The 18897-nt window shown below is 57.5% G+C and overlaps 1 protein-coding gene across 2 annotated transcripts; it reads left to right on the plus strand.

Moving 5' to 3' along the window:
* Positions 1-286: 286 nt before the first annotated feature.
* Positions 287-16110, plus strand: ZBTB47 (zinc finger and BTB domain containing 47). 2 transcript variants are annotated; one of them, XR_008551122.1, is made up of 7 exons: positions 287-343; positions 3672-5264; positions 6859-7006; positions 8630-8745; positions 9355-9499; positions 9734-14625; positions 16057-16110. XR_008551122.1 is itself a non-coding variant. In XM_037526923.2 (6 exons), the coding sequence occupies exons 1-6, from the start codon at positions 341-343 to the stop codon at positions 10093-10095; spliced, it is 2367 nt and encodes a 788-aa protein (XP_037382820.1). In that variant the 5' UTR covers positions 287-340; the 3' UTR covers positions 10096-14754. The 2 variants fall into 2 exon arrangements, 1 of the variants encoding a protein (XP_037382820.1); XM_037526923.2 differs by lacking the exon at positions 16057-16110 and having other exon boundaries at positions 9734-14754.
* Positions 16111-18897: the final 2787 nt, after the last annotated feature.

An 18897-nucleotide genomic window follows, 5' to 3' on the forward strand; every position in this document is an offset into this window, starting at 1 on the left:
CGGCCGGCGCCCACCACGCGTGTCCGCGCCCCCCGCCGGCGCGCAGGGAGGCCTGGCCCTTTAAGCGTCCAGACGGCGGCCCCAGCTGACGCGCGGGCTCCAATCGGCGCCCCGCGCCCCCCGCCCGCCGCGCCGGAGGCTCTGGGGCCGCAGCTGCTCGGCGGCTGGACTCGCCGCGGCCCTGCGCCTCCGCCCGCCCGGCCGCGCCCCCGGGGGCCATGGTCGCGGGCCCCTGCGCGGGGGCGGCCCCCAGCGCGGCGCTTCATGGAGCGGCCCGGGCCCGGCCGCCGGGGGCAGCGCGATCCCGCAGGGCCCTGTGAGCCCCCAGCGCCACGGCACCATGGTACGCAAGGCCCTGCCTGTCCCCCCTCTTATCCGCCCACCTGCGCGCGCCGCCCTTCCGGGCGCCCCGCGGGCCGGCGCGCGTGGAGGGGCCGAAAGCATCTGCCCCCGCTCCCTGCCGCCCCGACCTCGCCGGGTCCCCTCGGGCCGGGACTGCGGCGCCCCGGCGGGGCCCTCGGCGGAGAGAGGGTTAAATTCCTGGGGTGGGGGCGCCGGCGCGAGCGGCTGTGGCCGTGCCGGGCACCGGCGGAGGGGGGCGCTTCTCGGAGCCCGGGACGGCGCCGCCCTCCGGCTGGGTGATGGGGAGGGGGGAGGTCGGATTCCCGCCTGGGCCTTGGGCCACGTGAGCTCTGGAGCCGCCCTGCCTCGGATTGGGGCGCCCGGGCCAGGCTGGGTGGGGGGGCGGGGACGCCCGCACTTCTGGTCCAAACTCCTGTGTGACCTTGGGCCGGTCCTGGCCCTCTCTGGGCCTCTTTCTCCGGGAAGGAGTTGGGGGGGCAGGAGCGCAGAGAAGGCTGACATAGACACCTCCTTCCCCAAAGGAGGAGCCTGGAAGTCATGAGCCTGTGCCCCTTGCTGGCCCGAGAGGAAAGGTGGGCCTGGGGTTGGGTGTACAGATGGATGCCAAGGAAGGCCCTGAGACAGGGTGGAGGGCTTGTGGTGTCCAGTCGGAGGCAAGGTACCCCTCGGATTTAGAAGGTTGTGACCAGGTGAGCAGCCTCAGCAGGTGTCCCTGGCACCCGGTCTCCTTCCTCTCCCTCATACCCCAGCCTTCCTTGGAGAGTGGATTTGAGGACATGAACCCCCTGGTAACTGGAGTGCCTGACCTCTCCTCTGGTCCTGCATCTTAACTTTGCTGGCCTGGCCTGGATGTGGGGTGGGGTGCACTGACTACAGCTGGCACAGCCAGATGGGGAGGGCTGTCTGTAGCTTCAGGGAACTGGCACATCTGGCTGGGAAGGCAGGCACAGCTGGTGGGCCCTGTATGGGAGGTGCCAGGCTAGGGGGCGGCTGTGCCCTGCTGAGAGGCTGCCAGTTATGCACTTAGGCAATATCAGTGTGTCCTGTCAAGGAAGTCCCCTCAGGCTGTGAGGTTCTCAGGCCCTCCAAAGGCCAAGGATGGTGCTCCTTGCCTGGGGGTGCCATCTTGGGGATGTCTTTTCCCTTGCTGAGGTCAGAGGCTTCACCTGGATCCTGAGACCAGATCTGCACCCAGGAAGGTTGTGCATTGCCCTTTCCCTATGACAAGCTGGCACTGGAGGGCATTCCATAAAAGGGGAGCAGGATGGACTGGGGTCCTGTGGCCTGGGTGAGATCCCACAACAGGCGTAACTGACAAACTACTTTGCCTGCCTCTATATGACCCCTGGAGGCTCTGAATTGCCTCTCTTACAACCCCAGTTGTACCCTGAACCCTCAGTTCAGTACCCTGAACCTGCAGGTCACAACAGCTCTCAGGGGAGGTGGCAAGTGGGGTTGGGGGCTGAGTAGTGACAGGGTCTGGGGAACATAGGTGATCCCCTGGGAAGAGGTTCTCTAGATGCCTTCTTCTGCTTTTCATGTCATTAGAGGGCCAAGAAATCTAGCCACGTGAGTAGTGTCCATTCTTAGCAGGGAGGAAAGGGGATCTCAGCAGTGCTGGGAGTCAGGGGTTCTGCTGCTCACCATGAGACCCTCCCATTCTGAGCCTTGATTTCCCCATCTGTGCAAGAGTGTTTGGTCCCAGAAGATGAATCAGAATGAGTCAGAGGAAAGAGATGGGAGGGCCTTGGCACTGTATTCCCCGTTAGATTGGCCAAAACTGGATGGGCCTATAGCCCTGAGACAGGGGCACATGGGTGGCTTCTTGGAGTAAGTGGGGAAAGGTGTGATGGTGGGAGAACTCAAGGAAGATGGTGTCTGTGGCTGGGGACCTGTGAGACTGAGATCTGAGGGAGCACGGGCAGGCGCTGCCCGGGGACGTTGGGTGTGGAAGGTGGAGCCCAGGGCAGATTCTTACTCAGGTGACTGAGAAGTTGAGCACAGGCACCACACTGGCCATCTTATGCTCCACTGGCATGGGCGGTAGGAGTGGACTGTGGTGGACAGGGCCAGAGTTTCATCCCAGGGCTTCCAGGGAGCAACTTGGGGGAGAGGAGCTGATGGCTTTGTGGCAGCAGGGCAAGAAACGCCTGGTTGGACACAGCCTGAGGAAGGTCAGAACTTGGAACTGGAAGGCTTGGTCCAGCTAAGCAGGTAGTCAGCAGATATTAATTGGACATCTGCTGTGCTGGACTGATGCAAGGGACTGGGCAGCCTTGCCTTCTGTGCTGCCTGCCTTCTGGGGCTGCTATGGTGGATCCAGAAATAATTAAGCAGCCACTGTTCTGAGCAATTCACAGGTACAGGACTTGGCCAAAGGGCCTAACAATCTGATCTGTCAAACTTTGAGGGCCTTCTTGAGGCTCCAGAGACCTCAGGTGGTGTGACCTCCAAGATAGAGCCATCTTGGAGCCTCTTGCTCTGGACTATCCCTTATCTGGGGGCCAAGCAGTAAAGGGTCTAGGGCAGGCCTTGGGGGCCTCCTGCCTCCTAGCATGGCAGAGAGGTATCACAGTTGTGTTCGCCTACTCCTGCAGAAGGCCCATGGGGGGAGTCGCTGGCAGCCAGGTCTGAGGCTACAGGCAGGGGGAGGGCCTGGCCCAAGCACTGGCTGAGTAACGAGGGGCTGGCTGACGTTCACCATTCACCCTTAGCAGGGCAGCAGGACCAGGCTGGGGAGGAGTTACAGGCCCTGGGCCTGGATTTTGTCACTAAAGTTTCTCCTGTAGCACTCGGCCTCGGCCTTGGGGCCCGCTGCTGGCAAGGTGAGGTTCCCTCAGTGGTAAAGTGAGGGAGTGAGCCTGATTTCAGTTCTTGGGGCAACTGGGGTTGGACAGGCTTGACTTTATTTGTGAGTGTGAGGGAGAGAACCCACAGTGCTCAGAAAACGCCCAAGGAATTGCTGTGTCCTTTCTGGGGTGTCTGCCTAATCCTGATTTGCCCAGAAAGGTCACCCCTGGATGGTTGGTCACCTTCATCCCTTTTCCTTCCTCTTCCCTTCTCTTCTGGAATGACTTTTTCTGTTTCACGGGGAAGAGCTAGAGGCCCAGGAAAGTTAACCCACTAAACCAGGAGTCTCATGGTCAGAGGCCGGGCTCTATGGGACTCAAATCCTGGTCCCCCCATGTCCTTGCTTGAGCGTGGGCCCTTTTTGTGCCATGTGGAGCCAGGAGTGGTGGGTGGGCTGCTTCCCGGATGGGGGCACCGGGCGCGGCCGGCCAACCTGACGTGTGCCTTCCGCCCCGCAGTTGCTGGTTGAGAAGACGACCGACTCACCGGCGGCGGAGTTCTCGCTGGTGGAGGACGTGGCACTGCACTTTGCCTGCTTGATGGGCCGCCTGAACGAGCAGCGCCTCTTCCAGCCTGACCTCTGCGACGTGGACCTCGTGCTGGTGCCCCAGCGCAGCGTCTTCCCAGCGCACAAGGGCGTGCTGGCCGCCTACAGCCAGTTCTTCCACTCGCTCTTCACCCAGAACAAGCAGCTGCAGCGGGTGGAACTATCCCTGGAGGCTCTGGCTCCTGGCGGCCTGCAGCAGATCCTCAACTTCATCTACACGTCCAAGCTGCTGGTCAACGCAACCAACGTGCACGAGGTGCTCAGCGCTGCCTCGCTGCTGCAGATGGCCGACATCGCCGCCTCCTGCCAGGAGCTGCTCGACGCCCGCTCCCTGGGCCCCCCGGGCCCTGGCACTGTGGCCCTGGCCCAGCCTGCCGGCAGCTGCACCCCAGCCGCGCCGCCCTACTACTGCGACATCAAGCAGGAGGCCGACGCCCCGGGCCTGCCCAAGATCTATGCTCGAGAAGGCCCTGACCCCTACTCGGTGCGTGTGGAGGACGGGGCGGGGGCCGCCGGGGGCACAGTGCCTGCCTCCATCGGGCCAGCCCAGCCCTTCTTCAAGGAGGAGAAGGAGGGGGGTGTCGACGAGGCCGGCGGGCCCCCGGCCAGCTTGTGTAAGCTGGAGGGCGGCGAGGAGCTGGAGGAAGAACTTGCAGGCTCTGGCACCTACAGCCGCAGGGAGCAGTCCCAGATCATCGTGGAGGTGAACCTCAACAACCAGACACTGCACGTGTCCACGGGGCCCGAGGGCAAGCCGGGCACTGCCACGGGCCCGGCCGCTATGATGCTGGGGCGGGAAGACGGGCTGCAGAGACACTCGGAGGAGGAGGACGAGGAGGACGAGGACGAGGAGGACGAGGAGGAGGAGGACGAGGAGGAGGAGGAGGCCGGGGGTAGTGGAGGAGACGAGGAGGAGGGGGAGGAGGGAGAGGAGGCTGGCAGTCAGGGAGAGGAGGAGGACGAGGAGGAGGAGGGAGAGGAAGGGGAGGAGGGGCACAGCGGGCAGGAGGAGGACGAGGAGGAGGAGGAAGGACACAGCGAGCAGGAGCAAGAGAGCTCGGAGGAGGAGGAGGACGAGGAGGAGGAGGGGGACGCAGGGAGCAGGCAGGGCCCCGGGGGGCCCCGGGGCGGCCGGGCAGAGCCCCCTCCCCACAGCCGCATGGCCACTCGGTCCCGGGACGGTGCCCGGCGCCGGCCGCCCCCTGAGGCTGAGGAGGCCGGGAGGCGGGGTGGGAAGCGGCCCAAGCCACCCCCGGGAGTGGCCCCTGCACCGGCCCGAGGGCCGCAGCCCGCCGACGGGATGGGGGCCAAGGTGAAGCTGGAGGAGAAGCAGCACCACCCGTGCCAGAAGTGCCCCCGCGTCTTCAACAACCGCTGGTATCTGGAGAAACACATGAATGTGACCCACAGCCGCATGCAGATCTGTGACCAGTGTGGCAAGCGCTTCCTGCTGGAGAGCGAGCTGCTGCTGCACCGGCAGACGGACTGCGAGCGCAACATCCAGGTGGGCGGCGGGCGAAGCCGGGCAGTGCAGAGCGACCCTGGGCCCCGGGTGTCCTGCTGCCCACGTGGCCCAGGGGGTTTGGGGAGATCAGACTTACCCCCCAGATGGTGAGCACAGCCCAGGCCCAGGATGAGCCAGGAGAGCTGGGCCCAGGTTCTCAGGGCGCAGACAGCTCGGGGACAGCATCAGGAGAGCTTCCTGGAGGAGGGAGTAGACCGGGCTTGGGCAGGCAGAGGAATGTGTAGATAGAATTGAAACAAACTGCACCCTTGGCCAGAGGGGCAAAGGGGAATGTGACTTGGAGAGAGGACAGGAGAGTTGGGAGCCCGTGAGGCCCAGGGACAAGGAGGAGAAGCAGGCCTTAGCACAGCCTCAGGCAGCCCAGCGAGGCCACTGTGAGTAGTTTCAGACTGCGCAGTGCACAAAAGCCCTGAAGACAGGAGAGAGTGTGCCTGGGGTGGGGTGTGGGGCATCATTTTCCACTTGCCACAAAGGCTGGCTAGAGCAAGGGCTGGTAGGAAGAAACCCCTACATTCAGTTCTGGTAAGATGCCAGCTGGCCTGGGCCTAGAGAAGGGCTGGATGAGAAATTTGGGGAGAGTAGGTGGAGCTGGGGGAGCCCGAGGGCTGCCAGGCCTTGGGCCAGCCTGAGTTATTTTGTGGCGACCTGGCCTCCCAGGGCGGGGCTCACACAGGGCTGCCAGACAGGGTTTTACCTTTTGCAGCAGGGAGAGGTATGGGGGCAGGTAGGCGGGTGCTAATTACTTGGAGTAATTGCTAATTGCAGTGCTCCAGGGAGAAAGTGTTGCTGGAGGGGTTACCTGGTCTCTGCCCCACCCGTGTGCACTTGCTCCCACTTGCCTGCCCTCACGGCTACCCTCTGACTCTACCTGTCATACACCTGAGCCTGCCCCCTGAAGGGGAACGACTCTTGTGCCCCTTCCAAACCGGGCAGTGTCATCCAACTTCGGCCAAGCCGCCAGGCCTCTGGAGTGGCCCTACTGGCATGGGCAGGACAGGGGCCCCAGGGAAGAGGAGCAGGGGAGTGTGCGCCCGATGGTTTACACCATCCTCCACTGTTTGATGGGCTCCAGTGCCTCCTGCAGTGCCCCCGGCCTGCCCTTTGGGCCTCTCTCCTTAGGGATGTCTGTGCTGAGAGGGCATCAGTCCCCACTGGGGGAGACAGTGGCGATAAGGCACCATGTGTGCCGGGACCTGTTACCGGGGAGGGTCTTCCAGACTGCATAAGCTCCACACTCACTGTGGCCCTGCAGCCAGTCAGTGTCTTCCTTCTGTAGAGATGCTTGTTGACTTGAGAACAGAGGACGTGGTCCCTGACCCCAGTTGAGTTCAAGGTTGAAAATGGGCCCAGGCTGCAGCCCTGGGTGAGTAGGAAAGTGTTCAAGGCATTAGTGTCCCCAGCTCAGACATCATGTTCGGCTGAACCTTGGACATTAAGAGCTCTTTCCAGCTTAGTTCGGGGGCTGGGGGGGTGAAGGGGACAGGGAGTGGCGTCCTAGAGAGGGGCCATGACCTGCCCTAGGTCACATGGTCCTAGTTCAGAACCCAGGGCCTAAAGTGCTCTCGTCCCACAGTGTGTGACATGTGGCAAAGCTTTTAAGAAGCTCTGGTCCCTCCATGAACACAACAAGATCGTGCACGGCTACGCAGAGAAGAAATTCTCATGTGAGATCTGTGAGAAGAAGTTCTATACCATGGCCCACGTGCGCAAGCACATGGTTGGTAAGTCTAAGCTGGTAGGGATGGGACCCGAGGACAGGACTGGACCAGCTGCTGTGTGTGTGCTGGGGAGGATGTCATATTCAAGGGCAAGGTGAAGGGGCGAGAAGGCCCTGTCAGCTGGGAGGCTGGTTGCAGTGGCAGGCGTGCCTGGGCGGGCTCTGGGGCCAGGACTGCCGTGTTCGGTTGGGCAGGTTGCACACTGTACAAGGGCTCTTGGAAGAGATGACAGGTGGGGGCCAGCATCCAGCTGGCACACTGCTAAACAGACTGTGCATCCCGGCGTGGGGTAAGGAACACCTTTTCCTAAATTACACCAAGTTCCGTGTGGGCTGGCACTGGCTCTGTCTCAGTTTGAGGACAGCTGCACCTCTGATTCTCACCTTCTAGCCCTCTGTAAAAAGCTGCTTAGCCTTGTCTGAATGCAACTCTCCTCCAGGGGGTGACACCTCGACATAGGAAGGAGGCCCCCCAAGTGTATTGGGCCACCCCTCTGCCATAGGCCTGGCTGGGAGTCTGGTATTCAGTTGACCCTCCCTTCCTTGCCTGTGCAGGAACTGAGGCTCAAGTGAGAGGTGACCAAGTTGGCAGTGGGTTCCTGGCCAGGTCTTACCCTGTTTCTTCACCAGACAGTGCCAGTGGCCTCCAGTGTGAACTGACTAAGAGCTGGGGTCCTAGGGTCTGAGTGATCCAGGAGCATGCTGGGTAGTCCAGAATTAGGGTCCTTTCTTGCATTGGACTCTCCAGCTCAGAGTTCCAAGGTGGCTCTCCCTATCTCCAGTTGCTTCCTCCCATTTCTTGAAGAGTTTGTTGGTCCTCACCATGGTTCATGAGACGCCCTCTGAACTGCTTAGAGCCCGTGGCTGGGGCCCTTACGAGTGTCATTCCCTGTAAAGTCTGGCACCTTCCCAGCCTCTCTCATAGAAGAGGATACTGAGTTCCAGAGACCACATAGGGAGCCAGAGGCTGGGTCAGGATTTTTTTTTTTTTTTTTTAAGATTTATTTATTTATTTATTTATTATTTATTTTATTTTATTTTATTCTGGGTACAGTCAGAAGCGCAGGAGGGTGAGAGAATTCACCAGAGCCAGAGCAGGGAGCAGAGCAGGCAGACTGACAAAGTACACTGCTGAGGGGAGCAGCGAGTGGCAGGAGAGGCCTGCATGCCATGTGGGACCCTCGCCGGTGGCCGGGGATCGAACCAGTGCTGCAGAGGCTGCAGGCAGCTTCACAGCCCAGCGCTCAACCGCTGTGCCACCGAGGAGGCCCCTGGGTCAGGATTTAAGCTGAGGACAATCCCACTTGAGATCCTCTAATCTTTCTCAGAAGCTTTAGGGGTGAGGCAGCCTAGGCTGTTTCCCTTGGCCAAAGGCTAAGAACCAGGAGGCCCTCCCTACTTGTCTGAGCCAGACTTCAGAGCAGACAGAGAGACGCAACCCAGAGGGAAGGGCAGGGGTCAAAGGCTATGAGACAGGTTCCAGGGGAGGTGGTGCCTAGGAGGCTCCCACAGGGCTGCCCCAGGAGGTGGGGTGTGGGCCCACTGTGGCGAAAGGTCAGGCAGGGATCCCTTGGGAGGAGTCCGCGGGTCCCCCTGAGACATGACTGCCATGGTGCCCACTTCATAGCCCACACCAAGGACATGCCCTTCACCTGTGAGACCTGTGGGAAGTCCTTCAAGCGCAGCATGTCTCTCAAGGTGCACTCACTGCAGCACTCTGGGGAGAAGCCTTTCAGATGTGAGGTGAGTTGTCTTCTCCACCTGCCCCAGGGGCCACCCTGACAGAGCACAGCAGGGAGGTGGGGGAACAACTACTTAAAAACCAGAAGGGTTAGAGGGAGTTGAGGACGGGGTTCAGAAAGAGTGGTGCACTTTCTTTCACCTCCGCCTCCCACCTTGTCCTTACCTGGTGGTCCACTTACCCTGCCTCGCCCTGTTTCCTCACACCTTGCCTGACCCTCACACAGTCCGGGTGGGACATCTGCATGGGCTGGAACCATGGGGCAGGCAAAGGGAGGAGCATCTCCAGCAGAGCCCAGAGGTGGCGCTGCAAGTGGGCATGAGGGGGCCTTCCCTCTAGGAGGAGGAAGGAGAGGTGCCTCCTGCCTTCAGCATGAGACTCCCCTGAGCGGCAGCCCTTCCAACTTCCTGACTCCCATTCCCACTTGGGCCCTGTGTGCCCAGGGCCTTTCTCCTGCCTGTTCACCGCCCAGCCCCAGGAGCACCTCCTGGCCCAGGATCCCCTCCCCTGTGTGTCCTTCCTGAGCCCTGCCCACAGGAAGGGGTGAGCCCTTCCCTCCCTGAAGGGGCTCCTGCTTCTGCCCCTGGACCTCACCCCCACCCCACCCTCAGAACTGCAACGAGCGCTTCCAGTACAAGTACCAGCTGCGGTCACACATGAGCATCCACATCGGCCACAAGCAGTTCATGTGCCAGTGGTGCGGCAAGGACTTCAACATGAAGCAGTACTTCGACGAGCACATGAAGACCCACACAGGTATGGATGGGCTGGCCACGCGCCTTCCCTGCTCGGATCCTCCCTTGACCCTCCTCTGGGAGGCCCAGCGCCCAGCTCTCCGCCTCCCAGGGTAGGGACAGGCTGGTGCAAACGTGCTGGGGACAGGAGGAGGGGAGCAGGGGGGGATGCCCGCCTGCGCCCCGGGGCACCTGGAGGCCAGGTGTGGCGCCCCTCCCGCCCCCCGTGACGCCCCGCCGCCCATGCCGACCCCAGGGGAGAAGCCGTACATCTGCGAGATCTGCGGCAAGAGCTTCACGAGCCGGCCCAACATGAAGCGGCACCGGCGCACGCACACGGGCGAGAAGCCCTACCCCTGCGACGTCTGCGGCCAGCGCTTCCGCTTCTCCAACATGCTGAAGGCGCACAAGGAGAAATGCTTTCGCGTCAGCCACCCCCTGGCCGGCGACGCGCCCCCCAGCGCCCCGGGCCTGGCCCCCGCCCAGCCCCAGGCGCACGCGCTGCCCCTGCTCCCCGGGCTGGCCCAGACCCTGCCGCCCCCGCCCCACCTCCCGCCCCCCCCTCCGCTCTTCCCCACCACTGCCAGCCCGGGCGGGAGGATGAACGCCGGCAACTAGCTGCCAACCTGCACCGCGGACCTGGAGCCCAGGGGCCCACCCGGGAGCGACCCGCCGGGCCCTCCCCTCCCTGGGGAGGCAGCAACACGGGCCTGGAGCCTCCCGCACCCCCTTTGGTGGCTGGACTTGCTCTGCTTGAGGCCTGTGACCCTGGGGGCTGTGCTGGCTGGAGGGCCCCCTGAGCTGGTGGGGGACGCCTCACTCCCAAGTACCCCCCTTTCAGTGACTCCTTGAAGCCTTTACTTTTTTGGGGTTTTTTTTTGGGAAGTGAAGGAAAAAGAGAAGAAACTATTTGCAGCACACCCCTCCAGGTGAGGGGGTGCGAAGGTGGCAGGTACAGTGGGGAGGAAGGGGTCTGGGCAGCAGGTGTGACTGGTCACGCCTGCTGAGGCCTGAGCCAGAGGGGTTGGCCAGGTCGCCCCTGAGTCTGTGTCAGCAGTTCAGCCCCACATCTGTACCCCCTAAACTGTCCCCTCATCCTAGAGGGTTTGGGGAGAACTTGGGGTGCCAGCCCCCCTTGGAGGATTTATGGACCTGCTCTGAGGGCTGTGGACACAGAGACAAGGGCTTGAGACTGGAGGCTGGTGAATGTGCTGGGTGGGGAGTGGAAGGGTGTGGGGACTGTGGGCCCAGCTCTGTACCTTGTGGAGTTGGGCAGGCAGGGGCTGGACCCCAGGGATTTGCTTTCTCTACCCACACCCCTGCTAGCAGGCACAGGGGACCCTGAGGACCCTGAGTCCTGGCGAGGACATCCCCAGAAGCTGCTGGGCCTCAAGGTCCTACGGGCCAAACCCTGGGTAGGCAGACGGGCTGGCTCCCGCAGCACGACTCCCAGGGCTGCAGTCAGAATCCCTGTGGAGGGGACACCCCAGGGGCAGGGCCCTAGCAGGAAGCTTGCGCAGATGTTTTAAGGTTTCAAGGTGCTATCAGTGAGGGCAGGGGGTGGGCTGCTGTACACAGAGCACCCTGTCCCTCACAGCTGCCCTGCTATTTCTCCCGCGCCAGAAGGAGATGTGTGTGTGTTTGTGTCCATCTCCACCCCCAAAGGCAGCACCGGGGCGCATCCTCTCCGTGGGCCTGACCACAACCAGGCTCTGGCTGGTGTCCAGCGCCCCAGTCCCTCCTGGGCCTCTGCACCGGCGGGGGTGTGGGGCGGGCACCTGCAGCGCTACCTTGAGAGGAGCCTGCATTGCAGGCCCAGGGGCAGGGTGGAGTCCCTGGGGGGGCCCCCCTTCTGCACCCAACTCTTGCCCCCACGAGGCCAGCACTAATAGGACACCCTTTTTTGTTGTCATTTAACGTCCTTATTTCCTGCCTTTAAATTGGGGAGGAAGATTCCATAAGCTACATGTTTCCTAGTTAAGCTCTCTCCTATTGTGTTTATATGGTTTTGTTTGTTATACTCTTTGCACCTTAACCCCAGGACTACCCCACACACCACCTTCCCAGCTTGTCTGGAGTGGGAAAAGGCCTGACCCCAAGGGGGACAGAGGGGACACTGGGCCCCAACAGCTCGAGGGCTGAGGGGGTCGGAGCCCCACTGACCTCCTTGTGAGGCCCATGGCACTGGGGCAGGGGGCTGGGATCATTTTAATCATCAATAAACTAAGCACTTTATTCTGTACAGATGTGGGCAGGTCCAAGGAGCCCGAGTGATGTGAGGATTTATAATCCAAGCTGCACAGCCCCGACTGTTCTCTGGGCTTGGAGGGGGCAGTGCCCTGGCCTGGTTGAGTTTGGGGCTGCAGAGGGTGGGTACAAGCCAGAGCCTACAGACTCTCTCAGGCTCCCCCGCTGTCCTCTGGAGACAAAAGATGGGCCCCTCCCTGGAAGAGGATGGCCCCCTGCCCTGCAGCCCCCCTACCCCAAGGCTAGGGGTCCAATCTCTCATGGGGTCAGGCTGGGCCTCCCAAGCTCCTGCTTTACTGTAGCTCTTCCCCCCCTTGCACCCCTTGATCTCTTGGCTTCCATGACGTCCTCAGGGTCCCCCCTCCCCCGCCCATCTCCTTCCCTTTGCAATTTCTAACCTCTGGTCCCAGTGCCTGGCAGCTCTTCAGAGCTGGCTCACATTTTCCAAAAAAAAAGTTGATCTCCCCAGTGGGCTGTGAACCATGACCCTCATGGTCTCCAATCCCTGTCACTGGCACCAGGGTCTCCCCTAGGGGATGGTGGCCTCGTCACCTGCTAGCCTCCCTGCGGCCTTTGAGAGCCTGGGGGGGGTCTGGTCTGTCAGGCCAGACTGACACACAGGCCAGAGATGGGTGTGGTGGGGCTGGCACACGTGAAACCCTGTCCCAGGACCTGGATCTCCTCTTCACGTGCACTTCCCCACAAGGGCAGGAGAAGGACCTAGATGGCAGGATGGGCACCAGTCAGAACGGTCACATAGCTGCATGAGGCGTGGCCAGTCCCTCTCCTGGAAGGCCCATGTCCCAGTGGGGACAGGAACCCTGTGTCCCTGGTGCTAACAGCTCTGCCTTTGGGTCAGTGTTGCTGGGAGCTCCTTTCTGGCCAGACCACAAGGGTCTGAAGCAATAATGGAACCTCAGCAGTGCCAGTAGGGATAGGGATTCTTGTTTTACCAGCCTTTACATTTACTTTTTATTTTTTAAAAACAATTTAACAAGCACTTGGATCTTGGAGTGAGGCGACTACAACATCACCCCACTTTTCAGGGCTGGTGGGGGCCAGGGGCTCAGCATCATGGCTTCCTGCTAGAGATCTGCTGGGGTTAGGTTTCAGGTCCAGAATCTGGGCCTTCCCCCTCCTTAGCAAACTCTGGGCTCCCTGGTCCTGGGCCAACTTGGTGAGGGGAGTGACCAGAGAGAGGTGGGCCTCAAGCCCCATATCCATCATCTGGGATGGCACGTGGGGTCACAGCTGCCATGATGCCCCTCACAGGGGCTCAGCAATGAATAAAACCTGCGCCCAGGCTTGTGGACCCTTGATGTCTGGTCACACGTGGCCACCCCACAGACCCCGAGAGTGTGGGGAATGCAGGCGGGTGAGTGAGGAGAGTGGAGGGGAATAAAGTCAGTACAACTGTCCCTTGGTCCAGCCTCTTCTTTCCACTCTGCCTGCCTGACTACTGGCTGGAAGGATGTGCAAAGGCAGCATGGAGCCCGACAGTTCGCGGCAGAGCACGTGGACATGTGTCCTGGAACATCTGCACGCCCCATCTTCCTCCCTTAGGGGTGGTGGGCTTCAGGAAACACCCAGAGTCGGGAGCTGAGGCTAGGACAGAAATGCACCCCTGAACAGATGCTGGTGCTTGGGCAGGATGCAGGCAGAGGGTCGTGAGGGAGGAGCGGTTCTGGGGCAACTAAGGTTGAGGCCCCAAAGACAGTGCCCCCTGCAGGCCACGCTCCCTGCAGGTGCGGTTTTCCCTGAGCACCAGGCATGTCACCCAGGGGCCCCACGACAGCACGGACCAGCTTCTCCTTTCATGTGCTCTGCTCTGGAAGTGCCCGCTGGGCTATATGAACCCATCAGAAGCCTGATGTCAGAGGTGCTGACGTGAGCACCCGGCAGGACAAAAACAGACAGAAGACAGAGAGGCCTCCCCAATGAGGGAGAAGGTGGCGCCCTCTGGGGACCTCAGGATTCTTTCATTGTGTGGCTACTGTATGCAGCACTGGCTGGAGTGAAGTCTAGGCCCAGGAGAGACATGGTACATGGGGCTCCTGTGTCTGACTTAGCCCCAGATATATGGAGAGGTCCCCAGGACTGGGAAGGGGCTGCGAGAGGAGGCTGCTGGGTGGCCCATTAACCAATTAGGCCAGGTGCAGGTTCCCAGGATGTGGACACCACCTTTCCATAGTCCATGTCTTTGACTGGAAGGAACTGGTCACCCTAAAAAAAGGGGCCTGACTGCTCCTGGTCTCTTGTGGGTCTCTGCTTCTCTGTGTGTGCTCTCCTCCTTGCTACCCACCCCTTTGCATGAGGCCTCTCTCCACATTCTTTCTCCTTCAGTGCCACCGCCACCCACCTCTTTCTCCTACTTCATGCTCCAGAGAGTCTGGGACACACGTCACTTTAGGCTGGGAAGCAGAGGCCGCCAAGTGGCCATGGGCTGTGGATGCAGGCACCAAGGTGGCATCTCTCAGGCACTCACTGTCTCCAGTTTTGTTCTTTGGGACGAAATGGCTTAACTCCTCGTGCCCTGGAACTCGAGTCAGAGCAGCGCTGGTCTGCTGGAGAAAGCTGGGCTTCCTCCCCCGGACAGCACAGCCGGGGTCAGCGAGATGAGGAAGCAACATACCAGCGGCTTAGCTGTGCCCGTGGGCTTACCCGGAATACATGGCTTTCTAGAGCCCTGACTGGAGAGTGAGTCAGGACAGACTGTGTCCTGACAAACCACTTCCCACCTCAGCACTCAATACCCAGCAGGACAGCTTTGATCTGGTGTCTCCACATGGGCAGATTCTCTTACTGACCACAGCTGTCACGTCCTGAAGATACCCTGCAGTTTCTCTTCACGCACAACTTTCTGAGGAAGCTGACGACCTGAGGACACGGAGTCTTGGAGAGGTAAAGTAACTTGTGCTTGGCTGGGAAGTGTTGGAGCCAGGACTCAAACCCAGGTCTGCGTGATTCAAAAAACCACTGAGCAGGGCCACATCCCCACATTCAACTGGGCAGAGTGTGACCCCCAGCAGCCTTCAGAAGAGCATGGTACTGGATGGTGACCAGCGACTGGTGGCAAACGGGGCCTCTAGCCAACCTAAGCAGAAAACAATTTAATGAAAATATGTTAATTAAATCTCCAAGAGAACCAGAGATTCAGCCAGGAACAAACCCAAACCACTCTTCAGGGCTTGCCCCAAGGGAGGTGTGACTGCCGCCCCAGCTGGGAACTAGTGATGCCAGTGGCTATACACAAGAAGCTGTTTCTGCTGTTCCCTACATCTACACACCCCTTCTGCCACCTCCCCAGACCCTGCAATCTATGTGGTACCTATTTCCTTGCTTTCCTCTCCTCTGAATCATGGCCTTGCATGGGCGTGACTAATTGGCATATTCAGGCCTTTCACCACCTGATAGCAGCATGCACCCTCTCCCATTCAACAACAAAAGCCCTTAACAACTCCCCTCATATAAATAAAAATGTGCTCATCCCCTTCTTCAAAGGGGACATTGCTTTTTGTGTACACTGACGCTGTCTAGCCCCAAATCCAGGATCTGCAGTGCTAGCTGCTGTCTCTGTATTCAGCTGTGATTCTGTTCTGGTGTTCTTACATGTCTGGACTGTGTTGTACATGTCACCATCACCACCAGACCCTTTATAGAACAGAAGAGGAAGGGGAGGTGGGAAGAAAACTAGTTCAAATATCTGATACATGCCTGCATCTTACCCAGCAAGGAAGAAGACAGGAAGATGCTCCATCCTCCTTTGCTCCAGGCATGAGGTCAAGATGGTGTTGATGCTTTTTGCTGCTCTCCCCCTTTCACGTTCCCCTCGGAGCTCACAGAAATGCAGTCTCGAAGGATAGGAGGCCCGGTGGTTCGGTATCGGGGTTGCTCTGGTTGCCCACTTTTTTCCATTTTTATTGAGGTGAAATTCACACAACACACAAGTAACCATTTAAAATGAATGTTAATGACCGTAAAATTAAAGTGAACTTTAGTGGCAGTTGGTGCATTCACAATGTCGTGTAACCACCATGTCTAACTAGTTCCAAAACATTTCGTTGCTCCAGAAAGAAACCTCATAACCATTAAGCACTTGCCCCCATTCGCCTTCCCTTAGTCCCTGAAACCATCAATCTGTGTTTTCTCTATGGATTTCCCCATTCTGAATATTTCACTAAATGCAATTATACACTATATGGCCTTTCATGTCTGACTTCTCTCACTTATTGTGATGTTTTTAAGATTCACCTATGTTGTATCACCTAGATCAGTATCATTTCATTCCTTTTTATGGCTGAATAGTATATGCCTTTGTCTTTCATCTCTCAGTATGGGGCAAGAGGAATCTCCCAAGAGGGTCCAGACTTGCTGCTTCCTACCCCAGTGTGGCAGCAACCAGATTTCTGCTTCAAGGCCGGGACCAATTACAGTCCTCACAAGACCCTATTTTTTGCCTGCTTTTCCAGTGTCGGAGCTCAAAATCACTTGGGTAAGTGGATTTCTCAGCTTCCAGCTGAATGGAAACATGATTGAGGCCCCGTGGAGAGTCCTCCCTTGGTTACTGTGACCTCTCAGTCAGCAGAGTCCAAGATGCAAGAACAAGACGCCAAGTTCTGGGAGTGGACTGTAGCTCGAGGAGAGAGCCAGGCCCTCCTCTCACCACGTCCCTTGGCCTGGGCCTTAGCCTCGCTAAGGAACCCACACCACACGTGTACCGTGCCTGGGCTCAGAGTGGATTATGTGTCCTGTAGGAAGTTCCTCAGCCTTGCAAGGCAGAGTCTCTGTACTGCCGCCATAGCTGACCCTTCCCTGGCCCACGCCACTTTCTACAGCGGCCTCTCTGGGTGGTGGGCAGGGCCTGTGCTCGCTGTGTGCACCAGGCCACGCCACTGGCATTGTTTTCTATAGAATCCCTGGAAAAATACTGATTTTTTAAAAATTTAAGTCTTGAACATAATCTAACAAGTCAAATATTTCTAGAAAGATTTTTTAAAACAAAAAAATGCAGTCCCCTGTACCTCCTCCTGTCCAACTCCCAACAGGCAACAAATTCCGATTCAGTTGGTAATTTTGGTATTTTCATGCCTATAAAACACACTTCCAGCAGTACTTCCTGGCTTTGTCAATATTAGGCATTAACTATTGATTTATTTCCTCACCACTTCTCTCTCTCTCTCTCTCTCTCTCTCTCTCTCTCTCTCTCACACACACACACACACACACACACACACACAGTTTCCCCCTCCTCTTTCCCCCACTATAGTTGTGTTATTATTTTGAAGGTAGATTAATATTCCATGTATATATTATAACGATTTATGTAAACACTGATCTCCACTGAGCCATCTAATAGAAAATGGCTCCATTTCCTTTCTTGCACAAATTTTCATTTTTATCTCTTTTTAAAAATTATTTACTTTGGTTCCTCCATGCTGCATCCCAAACTCGCTGCCAGAATGTAATTCTCCTTCCAACACGTGCAAACACAGAGATGTCCCATCCGTTTCATCCTCGCATTCTCTCTTGCTTGGATCTGAGCTGGCTGATGTCTCCCCTGTCAGCCTGGGATCTCCCTCTCCCGCTCCTGAGGAGTTTTTGCCTAGTTCCCAGGTGGATCTGTCATTCCCCCAAATCCTCCATCTTCCTTTGTCTGAGCTTGCTCCTTCAATTTGATGCAACACTGCAGTGGCTGCCAGTGGAGGTGTGGGGGGCTTGTGAAGAGTTGTGCCAGGCCTGACGGGACTGCTGCTTCCCAGGCCTAGGAGCAGGGGAAACAGCAGAGCTGGTGGCAGCATCACGCAGCTGCAGGGTGACCACACAGAGGACACTGGGCCATCACCAGAACCCACGAGCAGTGCAGCAGGAGACCCCGAGGTACAGGAGTTTGAACCCATTTCCCACTAGGAGACTTGAGAAACCCCTTCCCTGCATCCCAGCCAGGTTCCCTGTCACACTCTGCTGACATGGTGCCCCTCTACGTTCATCGCAGAAATCTCTAATTTCTAGAGCCTTATGTTGCAGTTGACTTCATGGAATTAAATTCTAAAGATCCTGACAGTTTGTTTTACCCTCCTTACACAGGAACGAGTTTGCCTGGGTAGAGAATCTGGATTGGAGATCATTTCCCCTTAGAAGTTTGGATGCTGGTGTTTCTGTTGCCATTTTGATTCCTAATCCTATCTGTGTGGCCTGTTTATTTTCCCTCTGAAGCTTCCAGGGCCTTTGTCTGTCTCCAGGGTCGTCAGTTCTCACAACCTGGTGTGAATTTTTTCTCATCCGTTGAATTGGATGCTTGATGAAGTAGTCCCCTCAGGTTGGAAACTTTCTTTAATACAGTTGAAAAATTTCTTTTCCCTGTGTTTTTCTCTGCTCTCTGTTAAGCTTCTGTTATGTAGATATTGGACTTCTCTAATTCTCTTACCTAGTCTCTTATATTCTTCATTTATGGTTTTATTTCCTGAGAGATTTCCTCAAATTTACCTTCTATTCCTTCTATCAAATGATACATTAATTTCTGTAATGACAGTTTTTAATTTCCAAAAACTCTTCTTTGTTCTATTTTTAAATAATGCTTGTTCTTTTATTATATAAGCATCTCATCTTTCTGATAACACTAATAGCAATATTTGAAGTTTTTTTGTTTCTTGTTGTTTTTTCTTGGTTTCTTCTAACTCCTTTTCTTCTCCTGTTTGTTTTTTATGTAGAGATTTCTAAAAAATTTTGTTCTGTGATCTTTAATCATTTTTTTAAAGATTTGTTTTATTTATTTATGCATACAAGAGCTGGGGTACAGGCCAGAGGTGGGGGGTGGGGGTGAGAGGATTCACCAGAGACAGAGCAAGGAACAGAACAGGCAGACTGACTGAAATACACTGCTGAGGGGAGCAGCGGGCAAGACAGGTGAGGTCTGCTGCGCCATGTGGGTCAACTCCCTGGCCAGGGATGGAACTTGTGCTGCTTTGGCTGTAGATAGCTTCATAGTGCTGAGACTTAACCCCTTGTGTCACCAGGAAGACCCCAATCATTTTTTTCTTTTTATTGAGGTGACATTATTTTATAATGTTCCAGGCATATAGCTTCTCATGCCAGCTACTGTATGTATCACACCATACCCACCACCAAATGTCCAATTACCACATCATCATTTTAATTGACAGTTTTATTAAGGTA

Source organism: Talpa occidentalis, unplaced genomic scaffold, assembly GCF_014898055.3.
Source record: "Talpa occidentalis isolate TD23 unplaced genomic scaffold, MPIMG_talOcc4v2.1 talOcc4.10, whole genome shotgun sequence".
Lineage (NCBI taxonomy): Eukaryota > Metazoa > Chordata > Mammalia > Eulipotyphla > Talpidae > Talpa > Talpa occidentalis.